The following is a 16,085-nucleotide window of genomic DNA, read 5'->3' on the forward strand; positions in this document are numbered from 1 at the left end:
CTAGAATTAGAATTACAAAAAATGTGAAAACCGACTTTATAAATACATAAATTGAAAGCTCATTGTACCTGAATTTCATACTAATTAAATTTAATTACAATTAATCTAATTGTTTTGTGTACTCTTATATTGAAGTTAATCCTTATATAGCACTTTTAAAATGTGGAATAACTAAATAAGTAACCTTTCTTTGACAATTATCCAATTAGGTATTTATTTGGGTTTACATCTTAATTATTTTTTTTATCGTGTAACTTTAAGATTAAATGAATTTAACCCATTTATCTTACATGTTGGATTAAGAAAAAAAATGAATAAACCTATGGTAAACCCATTATTCTAACATATCAAAGTTGAAAACATCAACATATTAGTTAAATAATTTTTTTAGTATAAATCTAATCCCAAATATTTTAACAAATCAATTTATCCTAACATAATCTAACAGACCAATCCTAATTATGTCTTACTTTTATATCCATAAGAGAGTGATAAAAACTAGGGATGAAAACGAGATGAGTAATTGACGTATAATATAATCTATATCCCCGGCCCCTAATATTTATATCCATCGTGTTTCTGACTAACCTAATCCCGAACGGATACAAAACTATAGGTTATGGGGAGCATTTGGGGGTACCCATTTAGTATTTAAAAAACAAAAATCTTAAAATTATAAAAAAATATAAAAAATAATCATAGGGGAAAATAGTGTTGTACCCGTCCCTACCTCGTATCCATTTCATATATGGAAACAAATCCTCGAACAACAGAGACTTCATAAGGGAGTAAGAGACCGTTAGAGTTGCATATCATAATGCTCCTAAAAAGGAATGTATTTCCTCACAAAGGAAAGAATGCAACGGGATAATACTAATAATTAAGAAAATAGGTCAAAGCAAGGGATACATATTGATAGGGATAAAATAGGGGATTGGACTTGGAAAGAGATCAACATATTTTCTACTACTTATAATGATTATTTGTTGATGATGAAATGAACCGAACCGGATGAGCCTTCCAACATCTTACTAATCAAAATCATTATCACAAAACCACTAGTCGATCTATTGGATCAACTTCTACCTACTATGCCCAAATAAAGATATTGGGAATCATTTTGGAGATCTAATGGAGTACAAAGACATCAATGGGTGTCTTAGGAGACCACTTGTTGTTATAAGAAGGAAGGGGGTGTTAGAATTTGTTTTGTTGTTATAAGAAGGAAGGGGGTGTTAGAATTTGTTCGTTACATCAAGTGATGCAAGCTTTCTCCGTCTCATTACCCATAAAAAAAAGCCCAATCCTATTAAGATCGTCTCCATACTAAAAATCATATTTGCATCCATACTAAAAACCCTACATAAAGAGTGAAAATACAAATAAATATAGGGACTAACACAACGATTTCACAAAGTTAGAAGGTGTCCTTTGTACTTGAAGAAGAAGGAGTTATAAACGTATTAAATACAACTATCATCCTTTGAAAACCAAAGAAGTACACAAAATGGGGGAAATTTTCGAGTATAAAATAGTCTAAATACGATGCGCAGTATCGCACCACCAAGTTAAAGGGTTTCTCTCTCTCCTCTTTTTTCTTTCTCTCACTTCCTCCAGGAGAGAGAAAGCTCCTTCCCTAATCTCTCTTTTTCTCCATCTATCCCTACAGAAAACCCTATCTTTCATATATATCAAGATTTGTTTGAATCTTGATTTTACTTACTTTAGCTGTGTTCGTCAATCGCTGATTCAACTTTAAGCTTTTTGTTCGATTTGAGCAAAAGATAGAAACAATCGAGGTATGCAGGCTGATCAGACGGCGTTGAGCTTGAGACCTGGTGGTGGAAATCGAGGAAGAACTTCTGGCCCTCGCTTTGATTCGTTGGCTTTCGGTTCTTCTGATCTTCCTGCCCTTCGACCTCATGGCGGTGCTGGCGTTCCATCTCTTGCCGCCTTCAAGGTTGTTACTTTGGTTTAACCCTAATTGGATCTGGGCTTTGTATTCCTTTGAACCTCATCTTTGTGGGTATTTAGTTGATTTTTTTTATCTCATCTAGTTGATATCTGTTTTGTTTATACTTATCCAGTCCTCAGTCTCATGTATTGTCTATTTCGTTGATACGTGAATATTGTGTATATATTTCGATCTCCGATGCGTGAGCAGCGACTTATGTTAGCTTAAATCAAACTGAAAGTGTACAATATCGATTCAAGATTTTCTTTGATTGACCTCTGATATGTGGTTTGTGGCAAACAGGGATCTGAGAAAGAATGTCCATGATTGACGTTTAATAGGATTTAATCTTGGGACCAAGGTTTTTGGAAACAGTAACTTAAGTTATTCAATATATTCTGTAAGCTACATGAGAATTAGATTCCCATAGAGAAACTCACTGAAATTGTGTTCGCATATGCGATGCTCATTACCCTTTTTATGATTTTCATTTGAAGGTACCTTGAATTCATCACAGGCACATTCTTTATTCAGAATTAGATAATATCTGTATCTCGACAATTATTTGGTTTTTCTATAGTCTCCCTAACATTTGAAAACATTCTTCTACTGATAATTAGTTTCAGACATTCCTTTTACTCAAGTAACTGATAATTTCCTCTGGAAGCAAGAGTAATTCTATACGTTCCACGCAACATGTTGAGTAATTTGGCAAGTGGGTATTGAGCATGGATATCATAATGAGTTTTTGGTAGTTAAAGATTGTCAATGTAATGTAACAGAGTTCTTTTACTAACATGCTTGCTATTGGCAATTTGATACATATAACTCTTTGATCTTTTTCTTTCAACAGCCTCAATATTAACTTTTAAATTCATTAACTTTTGTCTTATTTTAGAACAATGATTCCCGATTCGAGCTTCGTGAACGCGTTCGTTACACCAGAGATCAGCTGTTACAACTCAGGGAGGTAATTCATTAAACACTGCATTTAAGCTTCTTTTTTATCTTCTAACTGTGTTAATACTGATTTAATGTCGGTTTTTGATACGCATTAAGTCTGTCTTTTATTTGGTTGTAGGTTGTAGATATACCCGAGGAGATACTTAAAGTCAAACAAGAAGTGGAAACTGAATTTTTTGGGGAGGCCCAAAACTGGACCAAATCTGAAGGAACTGTAAGCACCAAACCTTTCATATCATCTTTATACCATAAACAACCCTATACTGTGTTTTTCACGCATTAGACTCAGACTGATGTCAATATAACAAAAATTACAACTTTTTGTCCTATCAAAAAGGTACTAATGTCAAAGTGACAAAAATTGCAACTTTTTGTCACATCAATGTCAATGGGACAAAAAACGGTTAATTCTTGTCTAATCAAAAAAGGTGTGAAATGGACTTTATGTCAAAGTGACAAAAACTGTAACTTTTTGTCCAATCAAAAAAGGTGGGACAGGACTTGCTCTTGAACTCTCATCTGTGCAAAAGACATTAAAGCCCTCCTCATCTGTAGGCATGATGAGCCGGTGTGCTATTGTTTTTTATTTGTGAAAATGAATTCTAATTTTACAAGAGTGGTTTATTTATTTACAGGTGGCAGCTCCAGCTCAGGCACGCTACTCTGAGCCTGACAACCGGGACTGGCGTGGAAGAGCACCGCCTCCTGTGGAGGAGCGGTCTTGGGATTCCGGTAGAGACAACAGAGACTTTGGTGGGCGGTCTGATGGGAATCAATATAATAGGCAAGATTCCAACTCACAGTTTGGTAGATCACAGGCTTCTCCTAACCAAGGGGTGAGTTTGTAAATTAAATCTTTCTTTTATATTGTTATATATTATTGACAATGGATTTCTCACTTTCATTCATTTAGCGTGTTATAGCATCCTACTTACATTTCTTTCTTTTACAAAATTGTAGTTTAATGAACAAATGATTGAAAGTACATTGCTATTTTTTAAACAGGGTCCTGCTCCTGCTCTTGTCAAAGCTGAGGTGCCCTGGTCAGTTCGGAGGGGGACTCTCTCTGATAAGGATCGTGTCTTGAAGACTGTAAAAGGGTAAATCAGTAAAAAACTCAACATGAAAATTTATAATTCATTTATTATATTAATCATATATACCATGAGAGAACTGAAAATGAATCTTTGATTTGTTTTGATATTCAGTATTCTGAACAAGTTGACTCCGGAAAAGTTTGACCTCCTCAAAGGTCAACTCATCGACTCAGGAATCACAACAGCTGATATTCTGAAGGTGGGTGTGTATTTTGTATATATATTGCTTATATATTACATAGCAAATTAATAATAATATGGTGGTTGTTTTTAGGGGGTTATCTCGTTGATATTTGACAAGGCTGTTCTTGAGCCAACTTTTTGCCCAATGTATGCCCAACTGTGTTCAGATCTTAATACAAAGCTTCCACCATTTCCATCTGATGAACCTGATGGAAAGGAGATTACATTCAAACGTGTTTTGTTAAATAATTGTCAAGAGGCATTTGAAGGTGCTGACAAACTGAGGTCAGAAATAAGACAGATGAATGCCCCTGAACAAGAATCTGAACGCAGAGACAAAGAGCGAATGATTAAACTTCGCACACTTGGAAACATCAAACTTATTGGTGAGCTTTTGAAGCAGAAAATGGTCCCTGAAAAGATCGTGCATCACATTGTTCAGGTTTCATTTTTCATCTACTCCCATTTCTTTTATATTTTTCTACTTTCACTATTTTTTCTTACTATGGTGAATTTGACATGACAGGAGCTTTTAGGATCTGACAATAAAATTTGTCCAGAGGAGGAAAACGTAGAAGCAATCTGCCAATTCTTTAACACCATTGGCAAGCAACTAGACGAGAGCCTAAAATCAAGGCGTATTAATGATCTTTATTTCAACCGACTCAAAGAGCTCACAACAAACCAACAACTAGCTCCACGAATGAGGTTCATGGTTCGTGATGTCATCGATCTCAGATCAAACAACTGGATTCCAAGGCGCGAAGAGGTAATCATCAATTCCATTCCATTCCATTTCACTATTCCATTCCGTTCATTCATTATTCCATTCCGTTCATTCATTATTCATTCCTGTTCGTCAGGTAAAAGCCAAGACCATAACTGAGATTCACACGGAAGCGGAGAAGAACATGCGACTCCGCCCCGGTTCAACCGCGAGTATCCGAAACAGTCGCGCCTTGGCTGCCGGAGCACAAGGCGGCGGCAGCGGCGGTGGTTTCAACCGCCCGGGGGCAGGCGGCTTAATGCCCGGAACACCCGGGATGTCCCCTGGGCCCCGCATGATGCCCGGGACACCCGGATTAGAAAACGATAACTGGGAGGTTCAGAGGTCCCGCAACATGCCTAGAGGTGGTATTCAACAACAGCCTTTACTCAACAAAACACCATCACCAACTCAAAGATTTCTCCCCCAAGGCTCCGGTGGTTTCATTAGCGGCAAATCAAGCGCCCTGTTGCAGGGCAGCGGCGGTGGTGGTGGTGCTGCTGCTACTCCTGTTCCGGTATCTCCGGCGAAACCAGTTCCGGCACCGGCACCGGCTCCGGTTGCTGCTGCTCCGGTGAAGGTGAAGAATCCTGATGAGCTGAGGAGGAAAACGGTTTCGCTTCTGGAGGAGTATTTTAGTGTGCGGATGCTTGATGAGGCTCTACAGTGTGTGGAGGAGCTCAAAGCACCGGAATATTACCCTGAGTTTGTGAAGGAAGCGGTTTCGTTAGCATTGGAGAAAAGCGCACCGTGTGTGGAACCGTTGGTGAAGCTGCTGGACCATCTTGTTTCCAAAAAGGTTCTGACTCGAGCCGACTTGACCGCCGGGTGCACCGCCTACGGTTCGTTGCTGGATGACATCGCGATTGATTTGCCAAAAGCACCTGACAGTTTTGGGCAGATGATGGGGCTTTTGGTGGTGTCTGGTGGGTTGGATTTCAAGGTTGTGGGGGATGTTTTGAAGTGTATGGAAGATGACTTCTTTCAGAAAGCGGTTTTCATGGGTGTGAAACGGGTTGTTGGGAGTGGGATTTTGGAGGCACAGGCGGCTGATGTGGCGGCGTGTGAGAGGCTGTTCTAGGTGTGTGAAATGAAATCACATGACGTGACAGGTGAGTTTCCGGTGAAACTGTATAATCGATGATGTTTTTGTTGAGGGGTTATGATAGGGATAGTTGTTATGTGTTTGGAAACAAAAAAGGTGGACGAATGTTGCCATGAATTTTGAGTTTTTTTTTTTTTTTTTAATTTTTGTTTTATGTTTTAGTTTTTTTGTGACTTTCGAGTTAAATTTGATTATTGTTGAGACTTGAAAGTTCATAAAAGGAACTGTTGTATTTTATTGAAATCTCAATTGTTTTCTTATGATTGGTTTTGGGTGTACCTTTGACGCATTTTAGCCTGGAAGTTTCAGCTTTCAAGAAATCCTGAAATCGTATACCTGGTTGATGAGTTACTTTTATTTTAGTTCAATCAATTCAAGAATACATTTTAGCTTTTATTTTTGAATGTAGAGTATTTGTGTAATTTTGGTTTAAAAAAAAATTAAGCCTTGTAACATGAACAAAAGTGAAAGTTAAGGGTAACGAGAAGTTTGAAGAACAAAAGTGACAGTTACCAACACTTTTTGATGCTATTGACATTTAATTTGTTTTTAAGATTACGTTGTGGTAAATCACTGAAATGGAGTATTATGATGTGTTTCAATTTCTTTACAGTGCATTTGGCAACGACAGCTAAAATCTAAATGAGGGTAACTCCAAAAATCTAAACGAGGGTTAACACCAACTTCATAGTTTTATACCAACATGGTTTACAAATCGTGTAATTCGAACACTAATTTATTTTTTACACAATTTAATACATCAAAAGATATATTTGCAATTTTTTTTTGTTGTAATAACTTTATAATGTGTATGGTAATAAATTATAACCAAATAAATTATTTGTATATTTATAATTAATAATGTAACACTTTATAATGTGTATGGTAATAAATTATGACAAACTGAGGTCAGAAATAAGACAGATGAATTACGTGAAACCCCAACCCTACTCGTCGAGTCCCAAGAACAACTCGGCGAGTTCATGCCATGCACAAATTTTATTGACCTTCTAAGGTCAGATCTGCTTTCCCAAACCATAGATCTGGCCTTCCCAAGCACGAATGTCACGTAAAGTTCGAAGCTTGATGCTTGTTTAACCCCCACAAGGCATCTAAAGGAGATTTGGTCCCAAAATAACCACCTAGGTCCAATGACTCCATAATAACCCAAAAGCTCCAATGGTTAAGGTCTGTGGACCTCTTTGAGTCCAGATCCAAGGCACAAACTCGAAGAGGGACCATTTGCTTCACATAATCACTCTCCAAAGGGGTTATAAAACCCTAACTCTAAAGATCAACCCTATAACTGAAGGAGATTCGAACCATTACCTCAAAAGGAAGCCTCTGGACTCTGGATCTGCTGAAATCTCACCTCCTCCTTGCTCTTGCCACCTTCCTCTTGCTAAACAAAGAATACAAAGGCCCAAAAGTCACATACTCTCTCCCAAAACGAATTAGCTCTCCTAGGGTTCTCTCAAGGGATTGGTAGCCACAATGGGAGGCTATAAGTGCCCTTAAATAGGCTCCAAACCCGGGGAATTAGGGTTTCATTAAGCAGCGTGGACTCGCCGAGTCCAGACGCGAACCTTGTCCAAAATCGCGATCCTACTCGGCGAGTTTGAGCTCCAACTCGCCAAGTCTCCTCACAAAATGCCCAAAATAAAAGAATGAATAATACCTGGGAATCCGGGATGTTACAATTCTCCCCCACTAGAACTAGACTTCGCCCTCGAAGTCTCGCTCTGCAAATAACTCTGGATGCTACTCGCGCATCTCACACTCCGACTCCTAAGTCATATCGGATCCCTTCCGATGCTGCCACTGAACCAAAACCAAGGGTACCTCCTTGTTCCTCAGAACCTTGATTTTCCGATCTTTGATTGCCACTGGTCTCTCAGTATAATTCAGGCTCGCATCCACCTGAATATCCTCTAATGGAACCACAGCCGACTCATCGGCTATACACTTCCACAATTGCGACACATTGAAAGTGTCGTGAATCTGCCCTAACTCCGCTGGCAATTCCAAACGATAGGCTACCCTGCCTACCCTCGCGATCACCCGAAATGGACCAATATATCGGGGCCCCAACTTGCCCCTCTTCTTGAATCAAATCACTCCTTTCCAAGGAGAGACCTTCAGGAGCACAAAGTCGTCGACCCGAAACTCAAGCTCGGACCGACGTCTGTCCGCATAACTCTTCTGACGACTCTGCGCGGTTAACAACCGCTGCCTGACCTGCTGGATCTGCTCTGTCGTCTGAAGTACGATCTCAGTACTTCCCATAACACGCTGTCCGACTTCTCCCCAGCAAATGGGGGTCCGACACCTCCTCCCATACAACAGCTCAAAGGGTGGCATATCAATGCTTGAATGATGACTGTTGTTGTAAGAAAACTCTGCCAAGGGCAAGTACGTATCCCAACTCCCCCCGGAAATCCATCACACATGCCCGGAGCATGTCTCGAGCGTCTGAATCGTCCGCTCACTCTGTCCGTCTGTCTGGGGGTGATATGCGGTACTAAAATGCAGCCTAGTACCCAGCTCCTCATGAAACTTCTTCCAGAATCTGGAAGTGAAACGTACATCCCGGTCTGAGACAATCGAGATCGGCACCCCATGCCGAGATACCACTTCCCTCACGTACATCTCTGCTAACTTCTCTGCAGAGGAGCTCTCACTAATAGCAAGGAAGTGGGCACTCTTCGTCAACCTGTCCACAATCACCCAAATTGCATCGACTCCCCTCGCAGTCCTTGGTAATTTGGTGATAAAATCCATGGTAATCTGTTCCCACTTCCATTCGGGAACCTCCAACGGCTGCAACCTACCATGCGGTCTCTGGTGCTTGGCCTTAACCCTACGGCAGGTTAAGCACCTCTCAACAAACCACGCAACATCCCTCTTCATACAGGGCCACTAATACTTCCTCCTCAGATCCAAATACATCTTAGTGGCCCCAGGATGGATCGAGAATTTCGACCGATGAGCTTTTTCTATCAAAATGGTACGTGTCCCTCCCACAAACGGCACCCAAATCCGCCCCTGAAATGTCATAAGCCCCCGACCATCGGTAATGAACTCCGATACCAACCCTACCACTCGCTCATTCTTCTGGTTCTCCGACCTCACGGCCTCAGCCTGTGCTCCACGAATGGTGTCCAACATCGGAGCCATCACGGTCAAACGGAAACATACACCTCGCAACGGGGCGCTCTCCACCCTGCGACTTAGGGCGTCGGCTACCACATTAGCCTTGCCCGGATGGTACAGGATCTCACAATCATAATCCTTAACCACATCCAACCACCTCCTCTGCCGCATATTTAGTTTGGGCTGATCCATCAAGTATTTCAGGCTCTTATGGTCCGTGTATATCGTACACCGAACCCCATACAGATAGTGACGCCAAATCTTGAGGGTGAACACCACTGCCCCCAACTCTAGGTCATGGGTGGGATACCTCGTCTCATGTGGCTTTAGCTGCCTCGATGCGTATGCTATCACATGCCCTCTCTGCATCAGCACCGCTCCCAACCCCAAGATCGATGCGTCACAGTATACCACAAAGTTCTCTATTCCCTCCGGGAGGGCTAACACCGGGGCCTCGCATAACCTTTGGCGAAGCGTCTCAAAGGAGGCCTGCTGCTCGGGGCCCCATTAAAAAGCGACACCCTTCTGGGTTAATCTGGTGAGTGGCACTGCGATCTTAGAGAAATCCTTGATAAATCTCCGATAATAACCGGCCAACCCTAGAAAACTCCTGATCTCGGAGGGTGACCTCGGCACCTCCCAACTCATCACCGCCTCAACTTTGGCCGGGTCAACCAATATCCCTTTCTGGTTAACGAGATGTCCCAGGAACTGGACTTCTCGCAACCAGAAATCACACTTAGAGAATTTGGCATAAAGCCTCTCCGATCTCAGAACTCCGAGGATCTCCCTCAAATGCTCCTCATGCTGCTCTCTAGATCTCGAATATACCAAGATGTCATCGATGAATACAATCACTGACCGATCCAGCATCGGCCTGCACACTCGTTTCATTAGATCCATGAACACTACCGGGGCATTGGTGAGCCCGAAAGGCATCACCAAAAACTCGTAATGCCCATATCGCGTCCTGAATGCTGTCTTCTGAATGTCCTCATCTCGCACCCTCACCTGATGGTATCCAGACCTCAAATCGATCTTGGAGAACCAAGATGCTCCCTGTAACTGATCGAACAAATCGTCGATCCTCGGCAACGGGTAACGGTTCTTGACCGTCAACTTGTTCAACTCCTGGTAATTAATGCACATCCGATGTGAACCATCCTTCTTCTTGACAAAAAGGATAGGCGCTCCCCACGGCGAGCTACTCGGCTGAATAAACCCTTTTCCCAATAGCTCCTGAAGCTACGAGGACAACTCTTGCATCTCTGAAGGTGCAAGGCGATAAGGCACCTTGGCAATAGGCGCAGCTCCCGGAACCAAATCGATACTGAACTCCACTTGCCTCACGGGAAGCACACCCGAAAACTCCTCTGGAAAGACATCTGGGAACTCACGCACTATCAGAACCTCCTCCACTAACCTCGGCCTCTCGGAATCAACCCGCGTATCCATCACGTATGCCACAAAACCCTTACAGCCCTGCTGTAGACACTGCCTCACCCTAGCGGCCGAATAAAACGCTGATCCAGAAAGGGTACCCTCACCGTACACCGTAAGAACTCCCCCACTAGGGTTTCGTATGGTCACCAGCTGTCGCTCACAGTCGATAACCGCACCGAATCTTCTCAACCAGTCCATACCCACAGTGACACAGACATCACCCATCGCAATAAGAACCAAGTGAATTGGGAACTCAACACCGAAAATCTCGAATACGCACCCACGGATCACCTCTATGGCATATATCACCCTCTCGTCAGCTATGGAAATTCTCAGAGGCTGACTCAGCGCCTCGCGACTAACACTAACATGCTGACTAAAAGCCAAAGATACAAAAGACCGACTCGCACCCGAGTCAAATAGCACCAAGGCAGGTACAAAATTCACAAGAAAAGTACCTACGCATAACATAATATAAGCATAATATATCAATCATCAAAATAAATACACGAAAGAATACATACCAGCCATAACATAGGGCGCTGCGCGGACCTCCTCCGTGGTCAACTAAAAGGCTCTCCCTCGTGCCCTTGGCGCCTTGGATTTCACTGGCTGACTCTCGGTAGCTCTGATGGCGGTAGGGGTAGATCCTTGAGGTGCTCCCTGAGCTGATCTCCGCAGCTGCGGACACTCCACCTTCCGGTGTCCGGTCTGGTTGCAGTGAAAACATACTGCAAACCCCTTGGGGCAGTCCTTAGCCATATGCCCCTCCTTGCCACATTTGTAGCAAGATCCAACTCTACATACTCCATCATGACCCTTGCCGCACTTTCCACAAATGCGGCCCTTCTGGCTCCCAGATTTGGGATCAGCGGGCTTAGCCCGCTTGGCTGCCGGCTGGGACTGTGCCGATCACCGATCCCTCCCCTGAGGCTCCGCCTCCTCCTTGGCCTGAGTCTCTAGCTCAATCTCCCTCTTCCGAGCATTTGCCTGAAGCTTGACAAATGTCCGGTACGAGGAGTTCGCCATGAACTCCCGAATGTCTCGCCTCAAGATACTCAAATATCGGCTCATGCGTGCCTGCTCAGTGGACACGTGCTCAGGGCAGAACATCGCCCTCTCGTGGAACATCACGGTAATCACCGTAACAGACTCAGTACCCTTCTTGAGGGTCAGAAACTCCTGGGCCAAACGTTCCCTCTCCACCTGGGGAACGTACTCATCTTGGAACATGGCAGTGAACCTCTCCCAGGTCACTGCCGCAAGCTCAGCAGGCGAAAAGTGCGCTGTCACAAACTTCCACCAGTCCTTCGCTCCCAAGCGAAGCTGGTTCAGCGCGAACCGAACTCTCAAATGCTCAGGAGATGAGCAAGTGAAGAAACACCCCTCTATGTCTGAAATCCACCTCATAGCCGCCACTAGGTCTTGGGTCCCGTCAAACTCTGGCGGTTTCGTGTTGCTGAACTCCCGGAATAGCAACGCATCACCTCCCTGCGGCCTCGTAGCAGCAACAGCTGCAGTGGCCGCCGCAACAGCAGCCTCAGAAAGAGCAGCATAACGCTCGTCGAAAGTCTCAACTAGCGTGGTCTTAATAGACCCAAACATCTCTGGTATCTCTGCCCTGATGGCCGCAACCACCTCCTCGTGGATGATCCGACGGATCTCCTCATCACTAGCCCCACTGCTCTCTGGCATAAGACGTGTCCTCACCATGATCTACCTCTGAAATACAACATACGATAAATTAGAATTCATTCGAGCATACTCACACTCGAAAACTCTTCCCTCCCTGATCCTTGGCATTCCGAAGGTTCTTACTTGAACTGTACACCGCCCCGGTGCCTTCAGTAGTACGGGCCCAATACTACTATCCACACCGTTTCAGTACACACCCCAAATCCTCCTCTTCGGATCCCAAGTTCCAAGTACTCTATCACTTTCTAACAGATCTCTCATAAGCTCCTCGCTGCTACCTATTCACTCTCAAGCATCTCATAGCAGCTCATCTCTCCTTAGGCTAAGGCATCACAAATCAGGGCACTCTAGTCCTAATAGGAATACCTAGCCTACTCTAGCAAGAGAATACATTATATCAATCTCATAAACATATAATATAAGGGTATTTTGGGAAATCACCGTTCGGGCGCTGACTGATCGTACACACGTTTCTACTCTGAGTTTCTCTAAAAATCTTTTACTTCTTTTAGAAAATTTGGTTCTCTTTTGAAAATATTTTCCAAATCCTCAGTTTGAGTTCAAATACTCCCGAAGGTGTACCCGAATCCCTCAAACCAAGGCTCTGATACCAACTTTTAACACCGTAAATTTCAAAACAATTTTTCGCATTTTATAAAAACATAATTCATTTAATATTCGTAAAAACACCCATGTTTGAAATACAATTCATGTCATACAAAAATCCCAAGATCTCATAACATAAAATCCCAAGTGTGTATACTGATCAAACCGGCGCCTTCCCAAGGTCATCACTAGTACCTGAAACGAATAACACCAAACACTGTAAGCATAAAGATTAGTGAGTTCCCCAAAATACCACATATAACACATATTAGCCACTCGAGGCTATAACTCTGTGGGTCCGTGCACCCAAACTCTGTGAACCCTCAGGTTCTAACTCTGTAAACATGCACAGCATAAATCACATAGAATAATGCAGCGCAACACATAACACATATATAGCATACAAGCACTGTATCACATAACTCTAGTTACGTACTCAAGGTAAATTATAGTGAGAAGACTCACCTCGTGTATCTCGATAACTCACAAATCCCTGGAATCACTCGTGCTTGATCCCCCGCACTATAATCTTCCTATAATACAATATATCTCTAATTAACACTTTTACAACTTAGGTTGACTAACCCTATCAAGTCAACACTGGTCAATTCTGGTCAACGGTCAACTTTGACTGGACTCGGCGAGTGCACCAAAGCAACTCGGCGAGTCTAACACGTTCACTGACTCCTTCGGATCCTCTCTTTGCACGTCGGGTACTTCCCTAACTCGACGAGTTCCACCAGGCATGAATCACAGGGCAACCACGACTCAACTTGCCGAGTCTCAAGAACAAATCGGCGAGTTCCGGCTTGACTCAACCCCATACTGACTCTCCCTGACTCACTGGGTTATCCCCCAACCCAGCGAGTCCACTCGCTGAACATTTTACGTGAAACCCCAACCCTACTCGCCGAGTCCCAAGAACAACTCGGCGAGTTCATGCCATGCACAAACTTTATTGACCTTCTAAGGTCAGATCTGCTTTCCCAAACCATAGATCTGGCCTTCCCAAGCACGAATGTCACGTAAAGTTCGAAGCTTGATGCTTGTTTAACCCCCAAAAGGCATCTAAAGGAGATTTGGTCCTAAAATAACCATCTAGGTCCAATGACTCCATAATAACCCAAAAGCTCCAATGGTTAAGGTCTCTGGACCTCTTTGAGTCCAGATCCAAGGCACAAACTCGAAGAGGGACCATTTGCTTCACATAATCACTCTCCAAAGGGGTTATAAAACCCTAACTCTAAAGATCAACCCTATAACTGAAGGAGATTCGAACCATTACCTCAAAAGGAAGCCTCTGGACTCTGGATCTGCTGAAATCTCACCTCCTCCTTGCTCTTGCCACCTTCCTCTTGCTAAACAAAGAATACAAAGGCCCAAAAGTCACTTACTCTCTCCCAAAACGAATTAGCTCTCCTAGGGTTCTCTCAAGGTACTGGTAGCCGCAATGGGAGGCTATAAGTGCCCTTAAATAGGCTCCAAACCCGGGGAATTAGGGTTTCATTAAGCAGCGTGGACTCGCCGAGTCCAGACGCGAACCTTGTCCAAAATCGCGATCCTACTCGGCGAGTTTGAGCTCCAACTCACCGAGTATCCTCACAAAATGCCCAAAATAAAAGAATGAATAATACCTGGGAATCCGGGCTGTTACAAATAACTATTATATTTATAATATACCTAGTTATTTCTTATAAAGTAGAAATAAGTAAACAAAGAACTTGGGGATTAAAGATGATACTTGAATTTTACATAATTAGGTGTAAACGAATTTCTAACTTATTTTTTTTAACTCAGATGGTTCATATTGATTGTTTTTGTTGCACGCATGATACTTGTCTTACCTAGAAAGATTATTGTGGCATTATTAATTTATTTTTTTATTTAATTTTCTTATTTATATATATATATATTTATTTTTTATATATTAAAAAAATTAATAGACCACACATACATGTATCTCCTCGCCCTAAACTTGAAAGCACATTTAAGAAATTTAATCTGAGCCCCACTGGTCACCATCTCATCTCCCATCCTCCCGACCTTCTATTTCCTTTCCATATTTAGTGATATCGATGTCTTCATCATCCTTTCTTTTTTCGATTCTTCAACTCCGACGAACCAACACCACAAAAGATAAAAATGAAATAGAAGTTGTGATGCATTAGGTTGTGGTGTTGGTTCGTTGGAGTTGAAAGACCGAAAAAAGAAGGAATCGCGAAGACGTCAATTTCACTAAAGATGGAAAGGAAATAGAAGTTGGGGAGGATGAGAGATGGGATGGTGACCGGTGGGACTCATATTAAATTTCTTAAATGTGGTTTCAGGTTTAGGGTGAGTAGATACATATTTGTGGGTCTATTAATTTTTTAAAATATATAAATAAGAAAATAAATTAATAAGGGCGCAATAATCTTTTTAGGTAAGATATGGACCAAACGCGCAACAAAAATAATTAGTATGAATCATCCGAGTTAAAAAAAAAAATAAGTTAGTGACGAAACGCACAAATTCTCCCAAACCACAGGGACCATTCGTGTAATTTACTCATACTTTTTGTTTTGTTCACATTCCAGTAACTATTTTTTTTACACATCAAGATAACGAACTTGTTGAAAATGTTCACATGTGGCAATTATGACCGGATGTAAACTACTAGCAGGTTATAATGGTCATATGTGAACGCTTCCAAAAAATTAGTTACCTAGATATATACAAAAAAAATTGCTGAGATCTGAACAAATCAAAAAGTTAATTACTTTAATACTTCATATTCTCCTTATAATTTGCCAAAAACGAAAAGTATACGACTTATGTTTTCCTTTCTCTGCCATCAAAAGAGAAACATGTATTCATTTGTGAATCAGTGAAGATGTATGCACAACATTATTATCTGATTTTTTTATATCTTTGAACTTGATTTTGCAGGTGTGAACCCAAGAATAACAATGATCACATGTGCCTTTCTTTGTTTTTGTGTGTTGGTAGCAACAAGAAAAATCACAGCAAATCGGATTTTTTTATCTTCTTCAGTCACTTGTGATTACAACCAAACTATATTATTTTTATCTTCACATTTCCCTTTATTCATTAATGATTACAAATGTATTGGTTTACTAT

The 16,085-nt window shown here is 42.1% G+C and overlaps 1 protein-coding gene across 1 annotated transcript; it reads left to right on the plus strand.

Moving 5' to 3' along the window:
• The first annotated feature begins 1,539 nt into the window (after nt 1–1,539).
• Nucleotides 1,540–6,328, plus strand: LOC144997772 (eukaryotic translation initiation factor-like). Its single transcript, XM_078957638.1, has 9 exons — nt 1,540–1,960; nt 2,853–2,924; nt 3,036–3,131; nt 3,553–3,753; nt 3,923–4,017; nt 4,126–4,213; nt 4,289–4,639; nt 4,724–4,966; nt 5,061–6,328. Exons 1-9 carry the CDS (start codon nt 1,802–1,804, stop codon nt 6,042–6,044), a joined length of 2,289 nt encoding a protein of 762 aa, XP_078813764.1. The 5' UTR covers nt 1,540–1,801; the 3' UTR covers nt 6,045–6,328.
• Nucleotides 6,329–16,085: the final 9,757 nt, after the last annotated feature.

The sequence above is a fragment of the Lactuca saligna genome, chromosome 5 (genome assembly GCF_052625555.1).
Source record: "Lactuca saligna cultivar CGN05327 chromosome 5, ASM5262555v1, whole genome shotgun sequence".
NCBI lineage: Eukaryota > Viridiplantae > Streptophyta > Magnoliopsida > Asterales > Asteraceae > Lactuca > Lactuca saligna.